Source organism: Phaethon lepturus, unplaced genomic scaffold, assembly GCF_000687285.1.
Source record: "Phaethon lepturus isolate BGI_N335 unplaced genomic scaffold, ASM68728v1 scaffold47578, whole genome shotgun sequence".
Lineage (NCBI taxonomy): Eukaryota > Metazoa > Chordata > Aves > Phaethontiformes > Phaethontidae > Phaethon > Phaethon lepturus.
Genome location: NW_010557808.1, coordinates 1 through 13,860, shown reverse-complemented (window position 1 = coordinate 13,860; position 13,860 = coordinate 1). Strand labels below are relative to the sequence as shown.

At 42.6% G+C, this 13,860-nt stretch overlaps 1 protein-coding gene across 1 annotated transcript; it reads right to left on the bottom strand.

The window, feature by feature from the left end:
- Nucleotides 1-533: 533 nt before the first annotated feature.
- On the bottom strand, nt 534-13,556 carry CD83 (CD83 molecule; the record flags this gene model as incomplete). Its single annotated transcript, XM_010292859.1, has 5 exons — nt 534-668; nt 818-927; nt 11,055-11,274; nt 13,071-13,174; nt 13,288-13,556. Coding segments are annotated over 5 exons (838 nt in total), but the record flags the coding sequence as incomplete, so codon positions are not given.
- Nucleotides 13,557-13,860: the final 304 nt, after the last annotated feature.

The following is a 13,860-nucleotide window of genomic DNA, read 5'->3' as shown; positions in this document are numbered from 1 at the left end:
AAAACTGGCTCTGTTTATTTGGGCTTGTTGAGTGATGGATTCATCCTGCCCTACAGTATCCATTGGTATAAACCCACCAAGCTTGTAATCAACATCCTAAACTGAAGCCCATCCCCACAACTAATATCTTACCCTTTCACTAAAATCACTGCTATCTCCATCCTGGAAGAGTAACAAAAACTCACAGCCCAAGTATTAATTCAGAAAAAAACCACTAATGCTTAAAGGAAATGTCAAAACAAATTAAAAAAAAAAAAAAAATCCTTGGAGAGGACGATCCACTTTTATATGGCTCCGTAGCAAGGAAGAGACTGGGCCACGCTAGTACAAGAGTGCCCACGCGGCGTGTCTCGAGCGAGGCGTGCCTCAGAGCGAGCCTGCGTGCCAGCAGTAGCAGGTTTTATTTTTAAAACTGAGCAGTCAGTGAAATGATGGACTGCCGATGCTCTGCAGGGCACAAAATGAGCTCCCAAGCATGCGACCCACATAACAGCAAATTATTCTGACTTGACCGTTACCCACAGGTAATGAAGCTAACGAGCTAACGAGGAGCTGCCAACCCAGTGTTGGTCTCGAGTGGGAGATGTTGGCCTGAACCTGTTCCCATTGCGGTGAATGATGAGTTGCTCGGCCGTTAGCACGGGAGCAGGCTCAAATCCTTCGCCTGTCTGGTTTGGAGTTAAATTTTGTAGGGGGTACAAATAATGGTGGAAAGGAATGATTAAATACCGATTTAAGGTCATGTTTGCAAGCTGAATTACTGCTGTAAGAAAGGGAATCTCTCAGCTGATGGTTGTTTTTGCCACATTGCCATTACTCTGAACGGCACTGTCAGTGCTGCCAGTTTAACACTGATCCCGGCCCCCATCCCGTTGCTCCTGGTTCTCTCTGGGCCTCCAGTTTCTCCAGTTTCTGACTCCAAGCAAGCTGGAGAGGACAAAAAGGGAAACCAGAAAAGCTGCTACAGCTCCAGGATGAGCACACAGCTCACCCAGGTGAGCTGTATTCAATCATTTCATTTTTCCATCTTACTTTTGTCTTGCAACATGTCATGTTCACATCTAACTATGATCTGAAAGTGCAAATGCTTGGTATCATTTTAATATTTATTCCCATGAATAACCCCTCTAAAATGAAAGCATTAGTGTTTGCATGATCAAAGCCACTGTAAACTCTGTGTTCTCTGAGGTGGCAAGTGTGTTTTATATTTGCTCCCTAAGCTGCTTTGAACACTGTGGCCAATGCAAAAATAATGCATAACAATGAGTTTTCAATAACAATACTTAACAATTCTTCACTGATGAGGAGGGGAAATGTATGGTTCAATCATAATTTTGTTACTCTTTTTTTTTTCTTTATGAGATTGTTAAATAAGCCTGAATGAGATAAAGTATCATTGGCTTTATTGGAGGCATAAGCATCAGACTCATTCACAAAACGCTCCCCATTATTGCATGTAATTGGAAAACAAAAGAAAATAGTCTCTTTGGGACTTTAACATATATGATTTCTTTTAAAGACCTAATGCTGTGGGACATAGGCAGCGTTAATTCTGTGCATGCTCTTTTTAACTTGCGTTGTTTTTTTGATCCTTTCAATAACTCAAGACCCAATGTTCCTAGTTAAATGTGCTTTTTTATTTTTTTTTAATTAATGCTTACAGTCCAATGTCAGGTCGCTTGCTCTATGCATGACTTGGATACTTAACTTCATTGCTCATTGATTTATGTTATGGTGGGACTCAGCACTATCAATCATTGCGCTAGATACTCTACAGACTTCTGACAAAGATGATGGCCCAATCTACATGATCAGAAACAACAGTTGGGCAAAAGCAATAAGCAGAAGCTCCTGGGCAGGGGGGGATGTGGAAGGGAAGTCAAGGACAAGAGGACAAGTTCAGATGTTGTTGTGGAGTTTTGCAGAAACCACTACCCGATTTTCCCAACATACATTCTTCTTGTATGTTGCATACAGCTTCTTAAAAATATAAATCGCTATAAAGTGATAGAGAAGTAAAACTAACACTGGAGAAAGTGGTTGAAGACAAAGCAGGGTCTTGATGGGAACTGCATTTTATTAAATGGCCTGTGGTAGGAAAACGTTTGGAAATTACTCTTGAGATTTCTCCGCTCCTTTTGTTCCTGGGAGAAGTTGTCTTGCTGCCTTTCCTGATTTTATTGGCTCAAAGGACAAATACATGCTGAGGTAGCAACTGGGCACAGAGTGACGGGTGGGGCACGTGGAGGCCCCAGCGCGAGGGGTGCGATGCAAATGCACTGGGAAGGCCTTTCCCCGTCTGGTGCCCACAGGGGGTGCAGGTGGTGACACTTCTTTCATGCCTTGGGGTAGAGTAGTTGCCCTCCTCTGCCACGATGAAGCCGGGGAAGTTTCTCGCTGCCGCCCTCACCGCACCTGGGAACGGCGCAGAGCGTGAGAGGGTGGGAGGAGAGAAAAGATGTTGAAGATCATAGGTCAGGTTCTGGGAAACTCTTTAAACTTACCCCAATTTTGTCTACTTAGCATTTCATCAAAATGCAGCCATGTTTTAAACAAATCTCTGAAGCCTGTCTCCCCAGTGAAGCCCATTACGTTTTGTGCCGCACAACTTTGATCTTGCAGAGCAGTCTCTTTATATTAAGTAATAAGGCATCATTTGGTTTGCATTTCATCCATTCTTTATCACATTTACATTCAGGTAATTGCTTCCACATGCTCTTTAGCAAAAGAAAAATCCAACTGCAGTTCAGGCATGTTTACATTTATGGATGGATCGACTATGGCAAGTGTTGATGCTTTATTTTATTTTTTTTTCTCCAAAGTGACCAATCCTCAAAGACCACTTTGGAGGGGGGAGGAGAAGGAGAGTCAGTAATTCATGTTTCAAAATTTTTCAAAATTGCTCCCAACTGAGATGTTTTTCAAAGCCCTAATTTACCATACACAAAGCTTTAACACTTGCCATGCCATCGTGTTTATGTCAGGGTAGGCCTCCCATGCGTTCACTTGTGTTACTATTTAATGTGGCAACAGCTTTAACCCTTTCTGTGCTACAAGCTGTAGATAAGCTAAGCCTGTGAGTATTTCTTCCAAGTAGAACAAAGCTGTATTTTGTCTTTCCTAGGAATTTTGGGTGAATAACTCCACTTGTCTCCTGTCCTGCTAGTAGAGAGAGAAATAGTTTGCCAACCACGGCATAAGTTGTGAAGCCTGAGAGAATAGCAGTGTGAACATATTAATGCTAAAATACAGTCATTTTTGTTTTAATTTTTTTCTTTTTCGCATGAAGGCTATTGTTGGGAAGGAGCAGAAACAAAGTACGGGCTGTACTGGAAGATGTAGAATGTACTCGTGTTCTGCATGCTTTATAGAGATTAATCTTCATACACCGACAGTTGTTGTCAGCGGAGTCGACATTTTTTTTTCTTTTGCTAATGTTAATGGAAATGTACTAGCACAATTTACCAGAGACATTTATAGCTGTTAAGATGGAGTGAAATGGAAAGAAGCTGTGAGAAGACAAACCCAGGAGATTTGACACTGCTTAGGTAACAGGAAGCATGAACTGAGGGGAGAATCTCTTATTCTAAGGTCTTTGAAAACTTTGCCAAATTCGGTCGTTTAGAAACTGTACTAAATGCTGTAGGAGTGTTGCTTGTCTTTTTTTCCTGATGTTGGGTGGGGGCCTGGGGGGAGAATGCGGGAGTGGTTTTTTGTTTTTCTAAGGGAAGGAGCACTTTAACTAGTTCTCTCTTTTAAGTAGAGAGGAATGAGCCCGTCACAATTGCCAGGATCTTAATCCACTTGACTGTATTTGTACAGTAAGTAGCACAGAGGGCCTGGCAACCTGATTTGCGAGTAGATACTGCTCTGTACACTTAACAGAAGTACTACTATGGCATGCAAATCTCTTGCTTGGGCACCAGGCAGCCTCCAAAAAGTTCCACACAGATCATCTGTTTACCCTGGGCACTTATCATAACATAGAGGCACACCATAGCACTTAACATAGGCTTCCTGCTACTACCCCTGGAGAGTAAGACAGCGATAAGGAGTCCCTGAGCAACTTAGGTCCTGCGAAATGCAGGTCTGGAGGGGCTTAGCTGAAGGACATATCCTCAGGACCTGTGTCTTGCAGCCTTGCAGAAACGCCCCGGCACCTGATCTGGGATTGCAGTTTTTAGCAAGTTAAGGGCACAGCTGCAGGTCCGAGGATGGGAGCTGCATGAGACAGTATGGAGAAGGGGGAGGAAAGCGCTTTGGCTCCAGCTCCATCATCAGTGACCCTCTCACTGAGCTGCCCCACCAGGCAGCAGTCCCTGAGCCCTGATGTCTGCAAGGACAAAGGTTGAGTAGAGCATCCCAGTGTGAGAAACATATCTTTGCCTTGTAGACAGGAGGCTGGCTCTTTCGCCACAGTGTGCCACAGGTTAGGGATTTTTTATTTATTTTTTTTTTATCCACGTGTAATCCCAGTGTGGCTGAGTGCCACACAGACAAGAAAATGATGAGACCATGTGCTTGGCTCCATGAGCCCGTGGGTGCGTGTGTGCAGTCACTTGCCCATTGCTGTCATATAGTCTGAGATCTAGGGGTGGGATGTAGACAAAAATTGTCTTCATTGAATGCCACATATTATTAACACTTCCAAAATTCAAGTGCAAGATGTGTTGGAGACTATGAATTTCTGCAAGGGCCAGCAGAAGTATTTCATATTGAGAAAAGCCAGAACACAAAGAAAGGTCTCTGACAGTGCCCCGTGTATCCTTGTCCATTTGTCCTTGATTGAAGAGGTAAAATTAAAAAAAAAAAAAGTTTGTTGTAAAAAATACTGCATTTTTATTAGCCTTTAACCAATGGAAAAGGACTAGTTGTCCATTTTTGAAACACAATTTGTCCACCGTTTGTTTTTCTTCTATCCCACAGCTACTTTTCATACAGTAGTCTACAAATTTTGTGTGAGATACCCTTGTTCGTTACTGGCAGAGGGCAGATGTCTGGGACTGGTCCATTCATACCACGATGAACATCTGGAAGAGTAGTGATAAATAATTGTTCTCTGACCATGAAGAGTGTAGATTCATAGGATAATTGAGGTGGGAAGGGACCTCAGGAGATCCCTAGTCTAACCTCCTGCTTAAAGCAGAGTGAGTTATGGGATCAGACCAAGTTGCTTAGGGCTTTGTCCAGTTAGGTCTTTAAAACCTTCAGGGATGGAGACTTCACAGCCTCTGTGAACAACCTGGTCCACTGCTTGGCTGTCCCCACAGGGAAAATGATATTCCTGTCTGAACTACTCTTGTTTCAACTTACGCTTATTGCCCTTCATCTTCGCACCATGCACCACTGTGAAGTGCCTGGCACCACCTTCTTGGTAACTTCCTCACAGGTACTGGGGAGACGGGTTTTAGGTCTCCCTAAAAGCATCTCTTCTCCAGGTTGAACACACACCAGTCTCACAGCCTCTCCTCACAGAGCTAGCACCCCAGCCCTGAGTGCCTTGGGGGCAGTTTTGGGAGCCCAGAACTGGACAAGTTATCTAGGTGTGGTCTAAAGAGTGTTGAGTAGGGGGATCTGCTTGATCTGTTGGCTGCGCTCCTGTTCACAGAGCCCCAGATGCTGCTGGCCTTCCAGACCTCTTTTGCTCAGTATGTATCTGCAAGGTTATTTCAGCAGTAATGTGCTCAGCACACTCTCTGTTCGGGGAGCTGACGCAGCCCCATCGGCTCTGCTGCCCACCTGAACACCAGCGGCCACATTGCAAGAGAGGCGTGCTAGCTGGCCCTAATGAAGCGAAAGGGTTAATTTCTCTTGGCTTGTACATAACCCTACACTTCCAGCTCAGTAGATGGAAGGAATGTGATTAAATCGGCGTTGATACCAAGTCTGAGAACAGATGTGAGAGTGAATTGGCAGAGCCGGAATTCAGATGGGATGAAAATAGCAAAAGGGAGTGGGTGGAAACTGTCACACATTTGTGTTACAGGTGCTTGGTCTAGACCTCAGCATTTGCAGAGACTCTTGTATTTTTCTTCTTACCGATTCTTACTAATCCAGTTTCTCTTGTCAGCAGGGCCTTTTTCCCTTAACTTCAATGCCCAGCACTTCAAGCGTCCTGTCCTTTCCCCTGAAGGACAACTTGGGTAAAAAGTTCCTTTCAGCTCCAAGTAGGCAATGAGTTGTAAATATTGTCCGTTTCCCCACTTCTCACGCAAGATAACACTTGAACTCATTCACTCCCCTTTATAGATAGGGAAACTGAGGCACACAACGCAGATGTTTTTAAGAATAAAGAAACAAAGAGCCCCAACTGCTACAGGCTGTTCTTACTCCCTTCACAGAAGCAACTGAAAGACCCTGCAGAGAGCAAAGCCCATGTTTGCGCTGGGCTTGCGTAAGCCATGTTTCCCCTAGGACCTGTCTCTTCTCTTAGTTGTTGCTCCTTGCCTTCAATCTATCCATGGGGTTGGTTTGTGGTTTTTTTTTTTTTAATTTTTCTTACACTAGCTGTGACGTCTGTCTTGTAACAGAGCAAATGCTTAAAATCAGTCCAGGCTGTCCATTTGCAGCATAGCAGATGCACGTGTAACTCAGCCACAGGGACATAGCAAATTTTCCATCAAAGAGTGGGAAGACTTGTATGGTTTGGACGTAAGATGAAGCCTTCAAAGGACCCACCACTCCTTGCAGCGACCCGTGTTGGTCTTGCCACCACCCAATCCCTCGGTGGATTTTTCAGGATTTACATCACCACTCCGGAGGGTTAACGACACTCTTCTCACAGCTTTACGCAGAAGTAATATCAGCTGTAGTCAGCAAAAAGCGGAGTACTGCAAACACAGGTCTTGGCAGCAAAGTGAAGAGAGAACAGACCATCAACCAAAAAATTTGGTGTTGCGTTTATTTGTAACTCTTTAATCTCCCCAGCAGTTTGTTCCACAAATGACTAAGAATTAGGGTTTCACTGATAGTTACTTAAAAATGAGCTGTGGGGAAAGCGCTTACAATTTACCTAACTATGTAGCTGTAACATAGCGTAGAAGTGTTGTCTTCATGTACAGAGATGAGGGAAATCAATTGCAGCTCCCAAGGGGCAGACGTATTGGTTGAGAAGGTCACTAAATACTTGCAGTTGCTCAATGGACTTGGAACCAGATCCCCTCTGCGCTGCATCGCTGCTCGGCTCCGCGCCGAGAGGGGGAAGAAAGGGAACGCGTGCATCTGGGAAATGCTCTTTATCCTCTCCAAAATGGTCTTATCAAGGGCAGAAGAATGAAGGGAGGGAGGCATTCAGCATGCCCAAAGAGTCATATGCTGTTTGTATCATTCACAGGCACATATTGAGGATTACTTTGGTCCACATTGTTGAATACAAGCGTGCTTATAGCTCCTGCTCAGGAGAAATAGGTTGAAAACTGTTCAGCCTTTACAGAAAATATTACGGTTGCAATGCTGTCAAGGTCACTGTCAGCCTGGGTTATCTACTGTGCAAGTGCTAGCTGCACAAATCAGGCCTAGCTAAGGGCTATAATTCATACACTCAGCATTTTGTGGATTATGTCCTTTAGCTTTCCCTCATTGCCATTTTGGATATTCATTTAGCTGCGGTGTATGACTGCCGCAATTTCTCTTTGGGGTAATTTCCCCATGTGATGCAGTGTTTCTCTGTACATTCCTTAATCACAGGCATATGAATTCGCTCTGTATGAGTAATTTTATATATAATGTTTATTGTTATCTTCGAACGCAGATGGTTCACCTTTTGGACAAAACAATAGAAAAATGCAGGTTACAGGGGAAAAAAAAATCAATTAAAAAATTACAAAACCCACAGGAATTATTAACAAGGAAGCTCCAGTGGTTAAGGCACCCACAGGAGAGTCAGGAAACCTCAGCTCTCATCCCTATTCTGACCCAGACTTCTTCAGGAGCTTTCTGATTTCCAGGTCCCAGCTTTTGTTTCTAAAATAAAGATTATCTTATTTCCCACCTCGTGGATTTTTTGAGATGAACTGAATTCCTGATTCTAAAAAGTATTGTAAGAAAGTATTACAAGGAGCAGTTCTAGCATAAACGTATGCTATTATATTATCTTACAAAACTGAAGGCATCAGTAATAAGAAGAGTGGTGGAAAATAAAAAACAATTTTTTTTCTGTCCAACAAAGCAATCATTCTGTATAATCAAAAAAAGCCGTTAGATTGTGTAATCCAGAAACACATTCCCTCCAATAATGAGTTGTGATAGTCTAAAGAATGTGTGCATGTGCTCATCTCCTGTATGCCGGGCTAGCTGGGGCAGTAATCTTGAAATAGGCTACTTAGATCCACAGGTCCATACTGCAAGGAAAGGACCGTCTCCGCTGAGATACTATGCTAAAATGCGTGTACCTCATTCTGTAAGATTTTCAGCCAAGACATGATTTTTTAAATTTTTTTTTTTCCTGTTAGTGTTGAAGTTGCAGTATGTTAGCTTAAATCCTTCAGTTACCTGGTTCTCCTTCGCAGTACTTCTAGCTAATGGTAGTTTTTGCCCCACAACACCACAACAGTTTCTTTATATCCTTTACACCCCAGATGCGCAGGCACCTTCACGACTTTAGGACATTGCCTGTTTCTCTCCAGCACTGTGATTCAGTCAAGCATCTTGGCATAAGTCTTTCTCGCTGCTTACTCCTTCTAAACAATTTAACGCATTTAAGTGGCCTTGAATGTGATCACTTCTACTGCACAGCTGGGATTACAGAAAATCCCCAGAATCAACCAGCCTGAAACTTCTGAACCTGAAATTTGACTCACAGTGTTGTTGCCTCAGGCCCAATCTTCTGCGTTGCAGACAGTTTGGCTCAGGGTGAAAATAATGGGTATAGTCGCTTACACAAAGTCCCTTTTTTCATTTTGTCTGATCTGATCCTATTTATACATGCAAAGAAATAATTTTTAAAGTGTTTCAGCTTTTGCTGCTGATTAATTATCAACCCCTTTCAAATGAATTTTCCTTTCCTTCCTCTTGTCTGCTCTCCTAAAAAAAAATACTAAAAAAAAAAAAAAAAAAAAAAAAGACTGTCAGGTATTAAGCTTTACTGACCAAATGGAGAAACTTGATGTACCCTAGGTCAGTTATTACACATGCACATTCGGTTCATATTATTGCCACTTAAACATACAGGTCACCCGTGGTGATGCGCAATGTTTAAAAGTGCCCATGGGTAGACTGAAACACCCTTGTGTTTTCCCTAATGACTCGTCTGTCAGTAGGGAACAGGTGTTTTAGAATGTACTTTGGACAGAAAGTGAAATATTGAGGAAAATTTAAATTATCTTAGGTACTTAGAAATGCATAAAATTATCCATTGCTTAATCAATTATACGCACACACATGCACTCCCCCACAGAAGAGGCTGGATGAAGCATCTACATTATTTGATGTAATTATGTTGGTTGTAAAATAAAATGCAATTGATACGGAGTATTTCTGGGTTTATTTGCCATATGTGGCACACAAAAACAAATGGTAGGTTACCTCTGAATTTTTATTTCAAGTATGTTACACACATTTATATGTAAAAATTGATTATAAAAAAGCAAATGTGGCATTAATTTACCATGCTCTAAGTAAATTGCGTATCCCTTGGAACAATTCTTCTGGTCAGGAGCCCCTTGGACTCCAGCAATGTCAACATCTACCCTGCTCACAGAGGCAATACTGAGGGATGCACGGTGCTTTCTTCCCATCAGCACTTCAAAATTAGTCAAAGATTACAGAAGGAGCCTCCTTGTCAACAGCCTGGAAACTGCATTGAAAATCTTAAAGTTGCAGTTTAGTTCTTGAAGGATTTTTTTTTTTTTTAAAGATTCTGTTCTTAAGTGCTTGCAAATTCTCGTATTTTGGCCCAAATTCTCATGTTGTGGCATGAACACCCACAGTCAGTCTAGACTCCTCTTGCTTCACCTTCTGCACCAGGAGCCCGATAAAGGAGGTTCCTTGATATCAGACTCCAGAATCTCTCTTGCTTTCTTTGGTCCAAGAGGGCAAGTCTTCTCTCCCTTACGTTGTGTGCCAGAGTTCAGCTTTCCTTATGTCCTTGTTTCACATACACTACACACTGTCAGCAGCAAAAGCAGGTGCTCATATGCCAAATCTTCCATTCCTATGTCTCACGTTTGACTTAATACATCTCAAAAATATGGACAGTCGATTTCTTCCAAGCTGTGGGTTTGGTCCTTACTCGTGTAACTTGCCTGACATAGATGTTGCACACATTTGGTTTCATGTTTTATAAAACACAAAATAAGTCATCTTTACATGTCCTTAATATCAATCACAGATTTCTTCATTCTTATTTTTGTTGTTTTAAGGGTAACAGTCCTGTTGAAGTTTCCTATGGATTGACTTATCTAGAGATGCCTCTGGGAAATGTGTCCCTATTTCTCTTGCGGAGATAGAAAGTTCCTCTCCATCCAGAAAGATTTCCAGATTATTTTCTCCCTTCTTACATTTCAGCCCGTCTGTCACTCCGAGAATTCAAAGTGAATGTTCATTTGATCCACCTAGGACAAGAGCATGAAGTTGCCTCTCCAGCTTACTTGAACACCACATGACAAGTTACACCCCATTTGCAGTGAAGGAGCTCCATCCAGAACCAGGCTCAGAGCCAGAGGCAGACCCGCACACCCACCTTTTCATACTGCAGCACCTGTTGTGTTTACTTTTGAAAGACGAGGGCTACTAGTTTAGTGAAGAGCTTAATCCCCCGGCTTTGCGCTGCCATGGCCTCCCTGTACTTGGTCTTTGTATCACAGGCATGTTCTTGCTCAGAACAAGAGGGCTGAACAGCAGAGTGAGATAAAGTTGATAACAACTTTGTAACAGCATCGGAAGATCGTTGTGTAGATGTAATGGTACCTCTTAGCTGCCTAACTCCCAAAAGTTACTGTAGTGCATAACAGTGCTTCTCGAAGGCTTGTCCAGCGCAGGCGGATCACTGACAGGTTACCTATACTTTCAGGCTGTTCTGAAGAGGCCATATATTACCATTTATTTCCTCTCCGTACCACCCAGCCATCCACCTAGTGTCATGTTTACTGATGAGCCCATGGTGCTGTCAACATCAACTTGGACGGATCTTGAAGTAAGCTCATTTTTGCAAGCGCTGTCACTGTTTAAATCCTGAAAAGTTCTCATTTCATGTACATTGATGAGGGTAAGCATGTGTTTCATATCTGGTCTGTTTTTTTGATAATTGGGAGACATACTCTCTTTTCTTAGACACGTCTAAAAGAGAAAACAGAAAGGAAAGCTTAAAACTGAGAATTCTTATGAAAGGCAAGTTTATTTGAAGTTTGAAAGTTTTGTTTTTTCTCCTTGCTAAGCATAGCTCATTACACCTTTTCCATTTGTTTGTCACCAGAAGCATCTAGCACAAAGAAAAGCTGCCATTTCTTGCTCAGTCAAGGAGCTTTATAGGACAAAAGCCTAAGTCACAAAAGGAAATTTACATTTACTTTAAGTTTTCATATGAATAGGCCTTGCATAAAGCTCTTGCAAGTGTGTTTCCACCTGCCTTCAATACAGACCAGTGTCTGAAATATTTTCATCAAGTTGTCAGAGTAAAGCCCCAGTCCTGCCAACCAGTCTTAAACTTAATGTCGCTGTTGAATTTAGTGGAGATAAGGCACGATCTCCACTAAAGGAGAGGACAAGGCAACCTGTAAGGACTTAACAGGCATTTTAAATAATGAAGCTCACTTGTGAAATCAGGGCAATATTAAATTTTGATGAAAGCTAGCTTGATACCTGAGACTGGACCTCACCCAAGGGTAAGATACACATAATTCCACTGGAGTGGTTATCTTCACTACATGGCTCTGCTTTTTTTTAACAGCACCGTTAAAACTGAGACTTTTTTTTAGATATGGGAAGGAGAGATCTGAAATTCTTTCAGGACACTGAGTAGAACAGGGGCATCTGTCTCTTCTGAATGATATCCTTGCTTTCATACTTTCATCCCAACAAATTCCTACAAGACTTATCCTGTCAAACTTTAGTCTGAACAGCACAAATTACTGGCAGGATTGTCAATCTAACAAAAAGACAGGCATAAATTTAATTGCTCCCTGAAGATACATGAAGATCTACATTTAGCTGCAACTAATTAGATATTCTCCAATCAACAGTTATGATTCATCTGCTGAGGAGCAAAACAAGAAGGCAAATATGAAATAGGCAGCAGAAGTTAAACCTGACCTCCCAAAATGCTGGGGTTGGTTTGGTTTGGTTTTTAATTAGAAATGCGGCTGGTGTTGCACTGTACACCCAAGGCTGACGCTGCCTCTAAGGCAGGAGGTGCAGAGCTCTGCACGGGGGGGACCTCACCGCTCCCGCAGACAACGCATCGATTTGCTTCTGTGAAGTGAGCTTCCTGAATACCTCCTCTCCCCACCTTCCCCAGAACCACCAGCTGGCATTAAAGGTATGGATAAAGCCCCAAGGAAGCTCTTTTCCAAGGATCTTAAAATGCCTGTTTAACAAGAAAGACGGAGCTTCACAAAAACGCCCATCTGAAGTGGGGTTGTCACCAATTTAAAGGCATGGAAACTGAGGCAACAAGTAGGTGGACTTGAACTTGTCCATTGTGCTGCCACACAACACAATGCCGTAGGTGGGGAAGGGATCCCAGGGGCCTGTGCCTCCATCTCAGGCAAATGCTGTTCCCAAGCACCAAACCAGAAAAGCTGTTGATGTGCCCTAAAGCTGAAGAGTAGCTTGCGCTCAGTGTACCTGGAAGCAGAAATGGGCTGCGTGGTGCAGGAAAATAACTGTCTGGTTTGAGTTAGATCAGGGTGCAGTGAAATGTTTTATTTCTTTGGGACTCCATCCTTGCTCCTCATGCACCTGAGTTTCCTCTGGCTTTGAAAATACTGTGTGAGTATTTGAAGAATTTGGTCATAAATGAAATACGAACACCAACTTCTGACCAGCTGTCTTAAAGGTGGTGCTAGCAGAGAAAATGAGTGCGGTTTTTTTGTTGGTTTTGGTTGGTTTGTTTTGTGAGAAATGGAATTACTTACACAGGTAAAAAAGATGAGCAGCAAGTAAAAAATCCCAAGGCAAGTCAGCATGAAAAGCTCAGATTTGTATTTTTTAAATTTTTCATCTTCTATTCCAGGGCAACCTAAAAAGTAAATCAAGGCGTTACATTGTTCAGGTGTTTGTAAAATATTTTTGAACTGTTGCCTTCATGAAATGCCATGCAGAGCACGGGACAGTTAAGAGCCTCTACTGTACCTGTTACTTTTAATGTGACTGTGCCGCTCAGATTGCGTTCTCCACTCTGTTCCCACAAAGTGCACTTATAAATCCCACTGTTTCGGCTGGTTGTGTTTTTGATCTTCAGTGAAAAGAAGGTGTCGTTGGAGAGCTCCAGGGACCCCCCAAGTTCTTTGGGATAATGAGATTCCACATCAAGGACTTTCCATGCTATTCCTTCACCATCTCCAGCCATCTGGAAAACACAAATATATTTCTCGTCTTGGGCAACAGGGTCATTCTGAGTTCTAGGGGAAAGAGAGTTTTAAAGCTGGCTTATGGCTGAAAACGCAGAGGCTGAAGAGAGGCGGGGGGGAACCTCAAAAGCGTCTAATACGTTCATGCTCACAATCGAAAAGTATTTGCTTTTTTGCTTAAATAGACACTATATTTACAGATACTATAAAGCTATTCTGTAGTAGCTTCTTAATCTGCCTCACCAGGAGACAATCCTGGTAGAGACGTAACATGATAAAAGGCAGCAGCAGAGTTTGCTCTCCAAGTGTCTACGCAGAGGCCCCAAAAGCGTTCAAACAGAGAGCGACAGCGCAG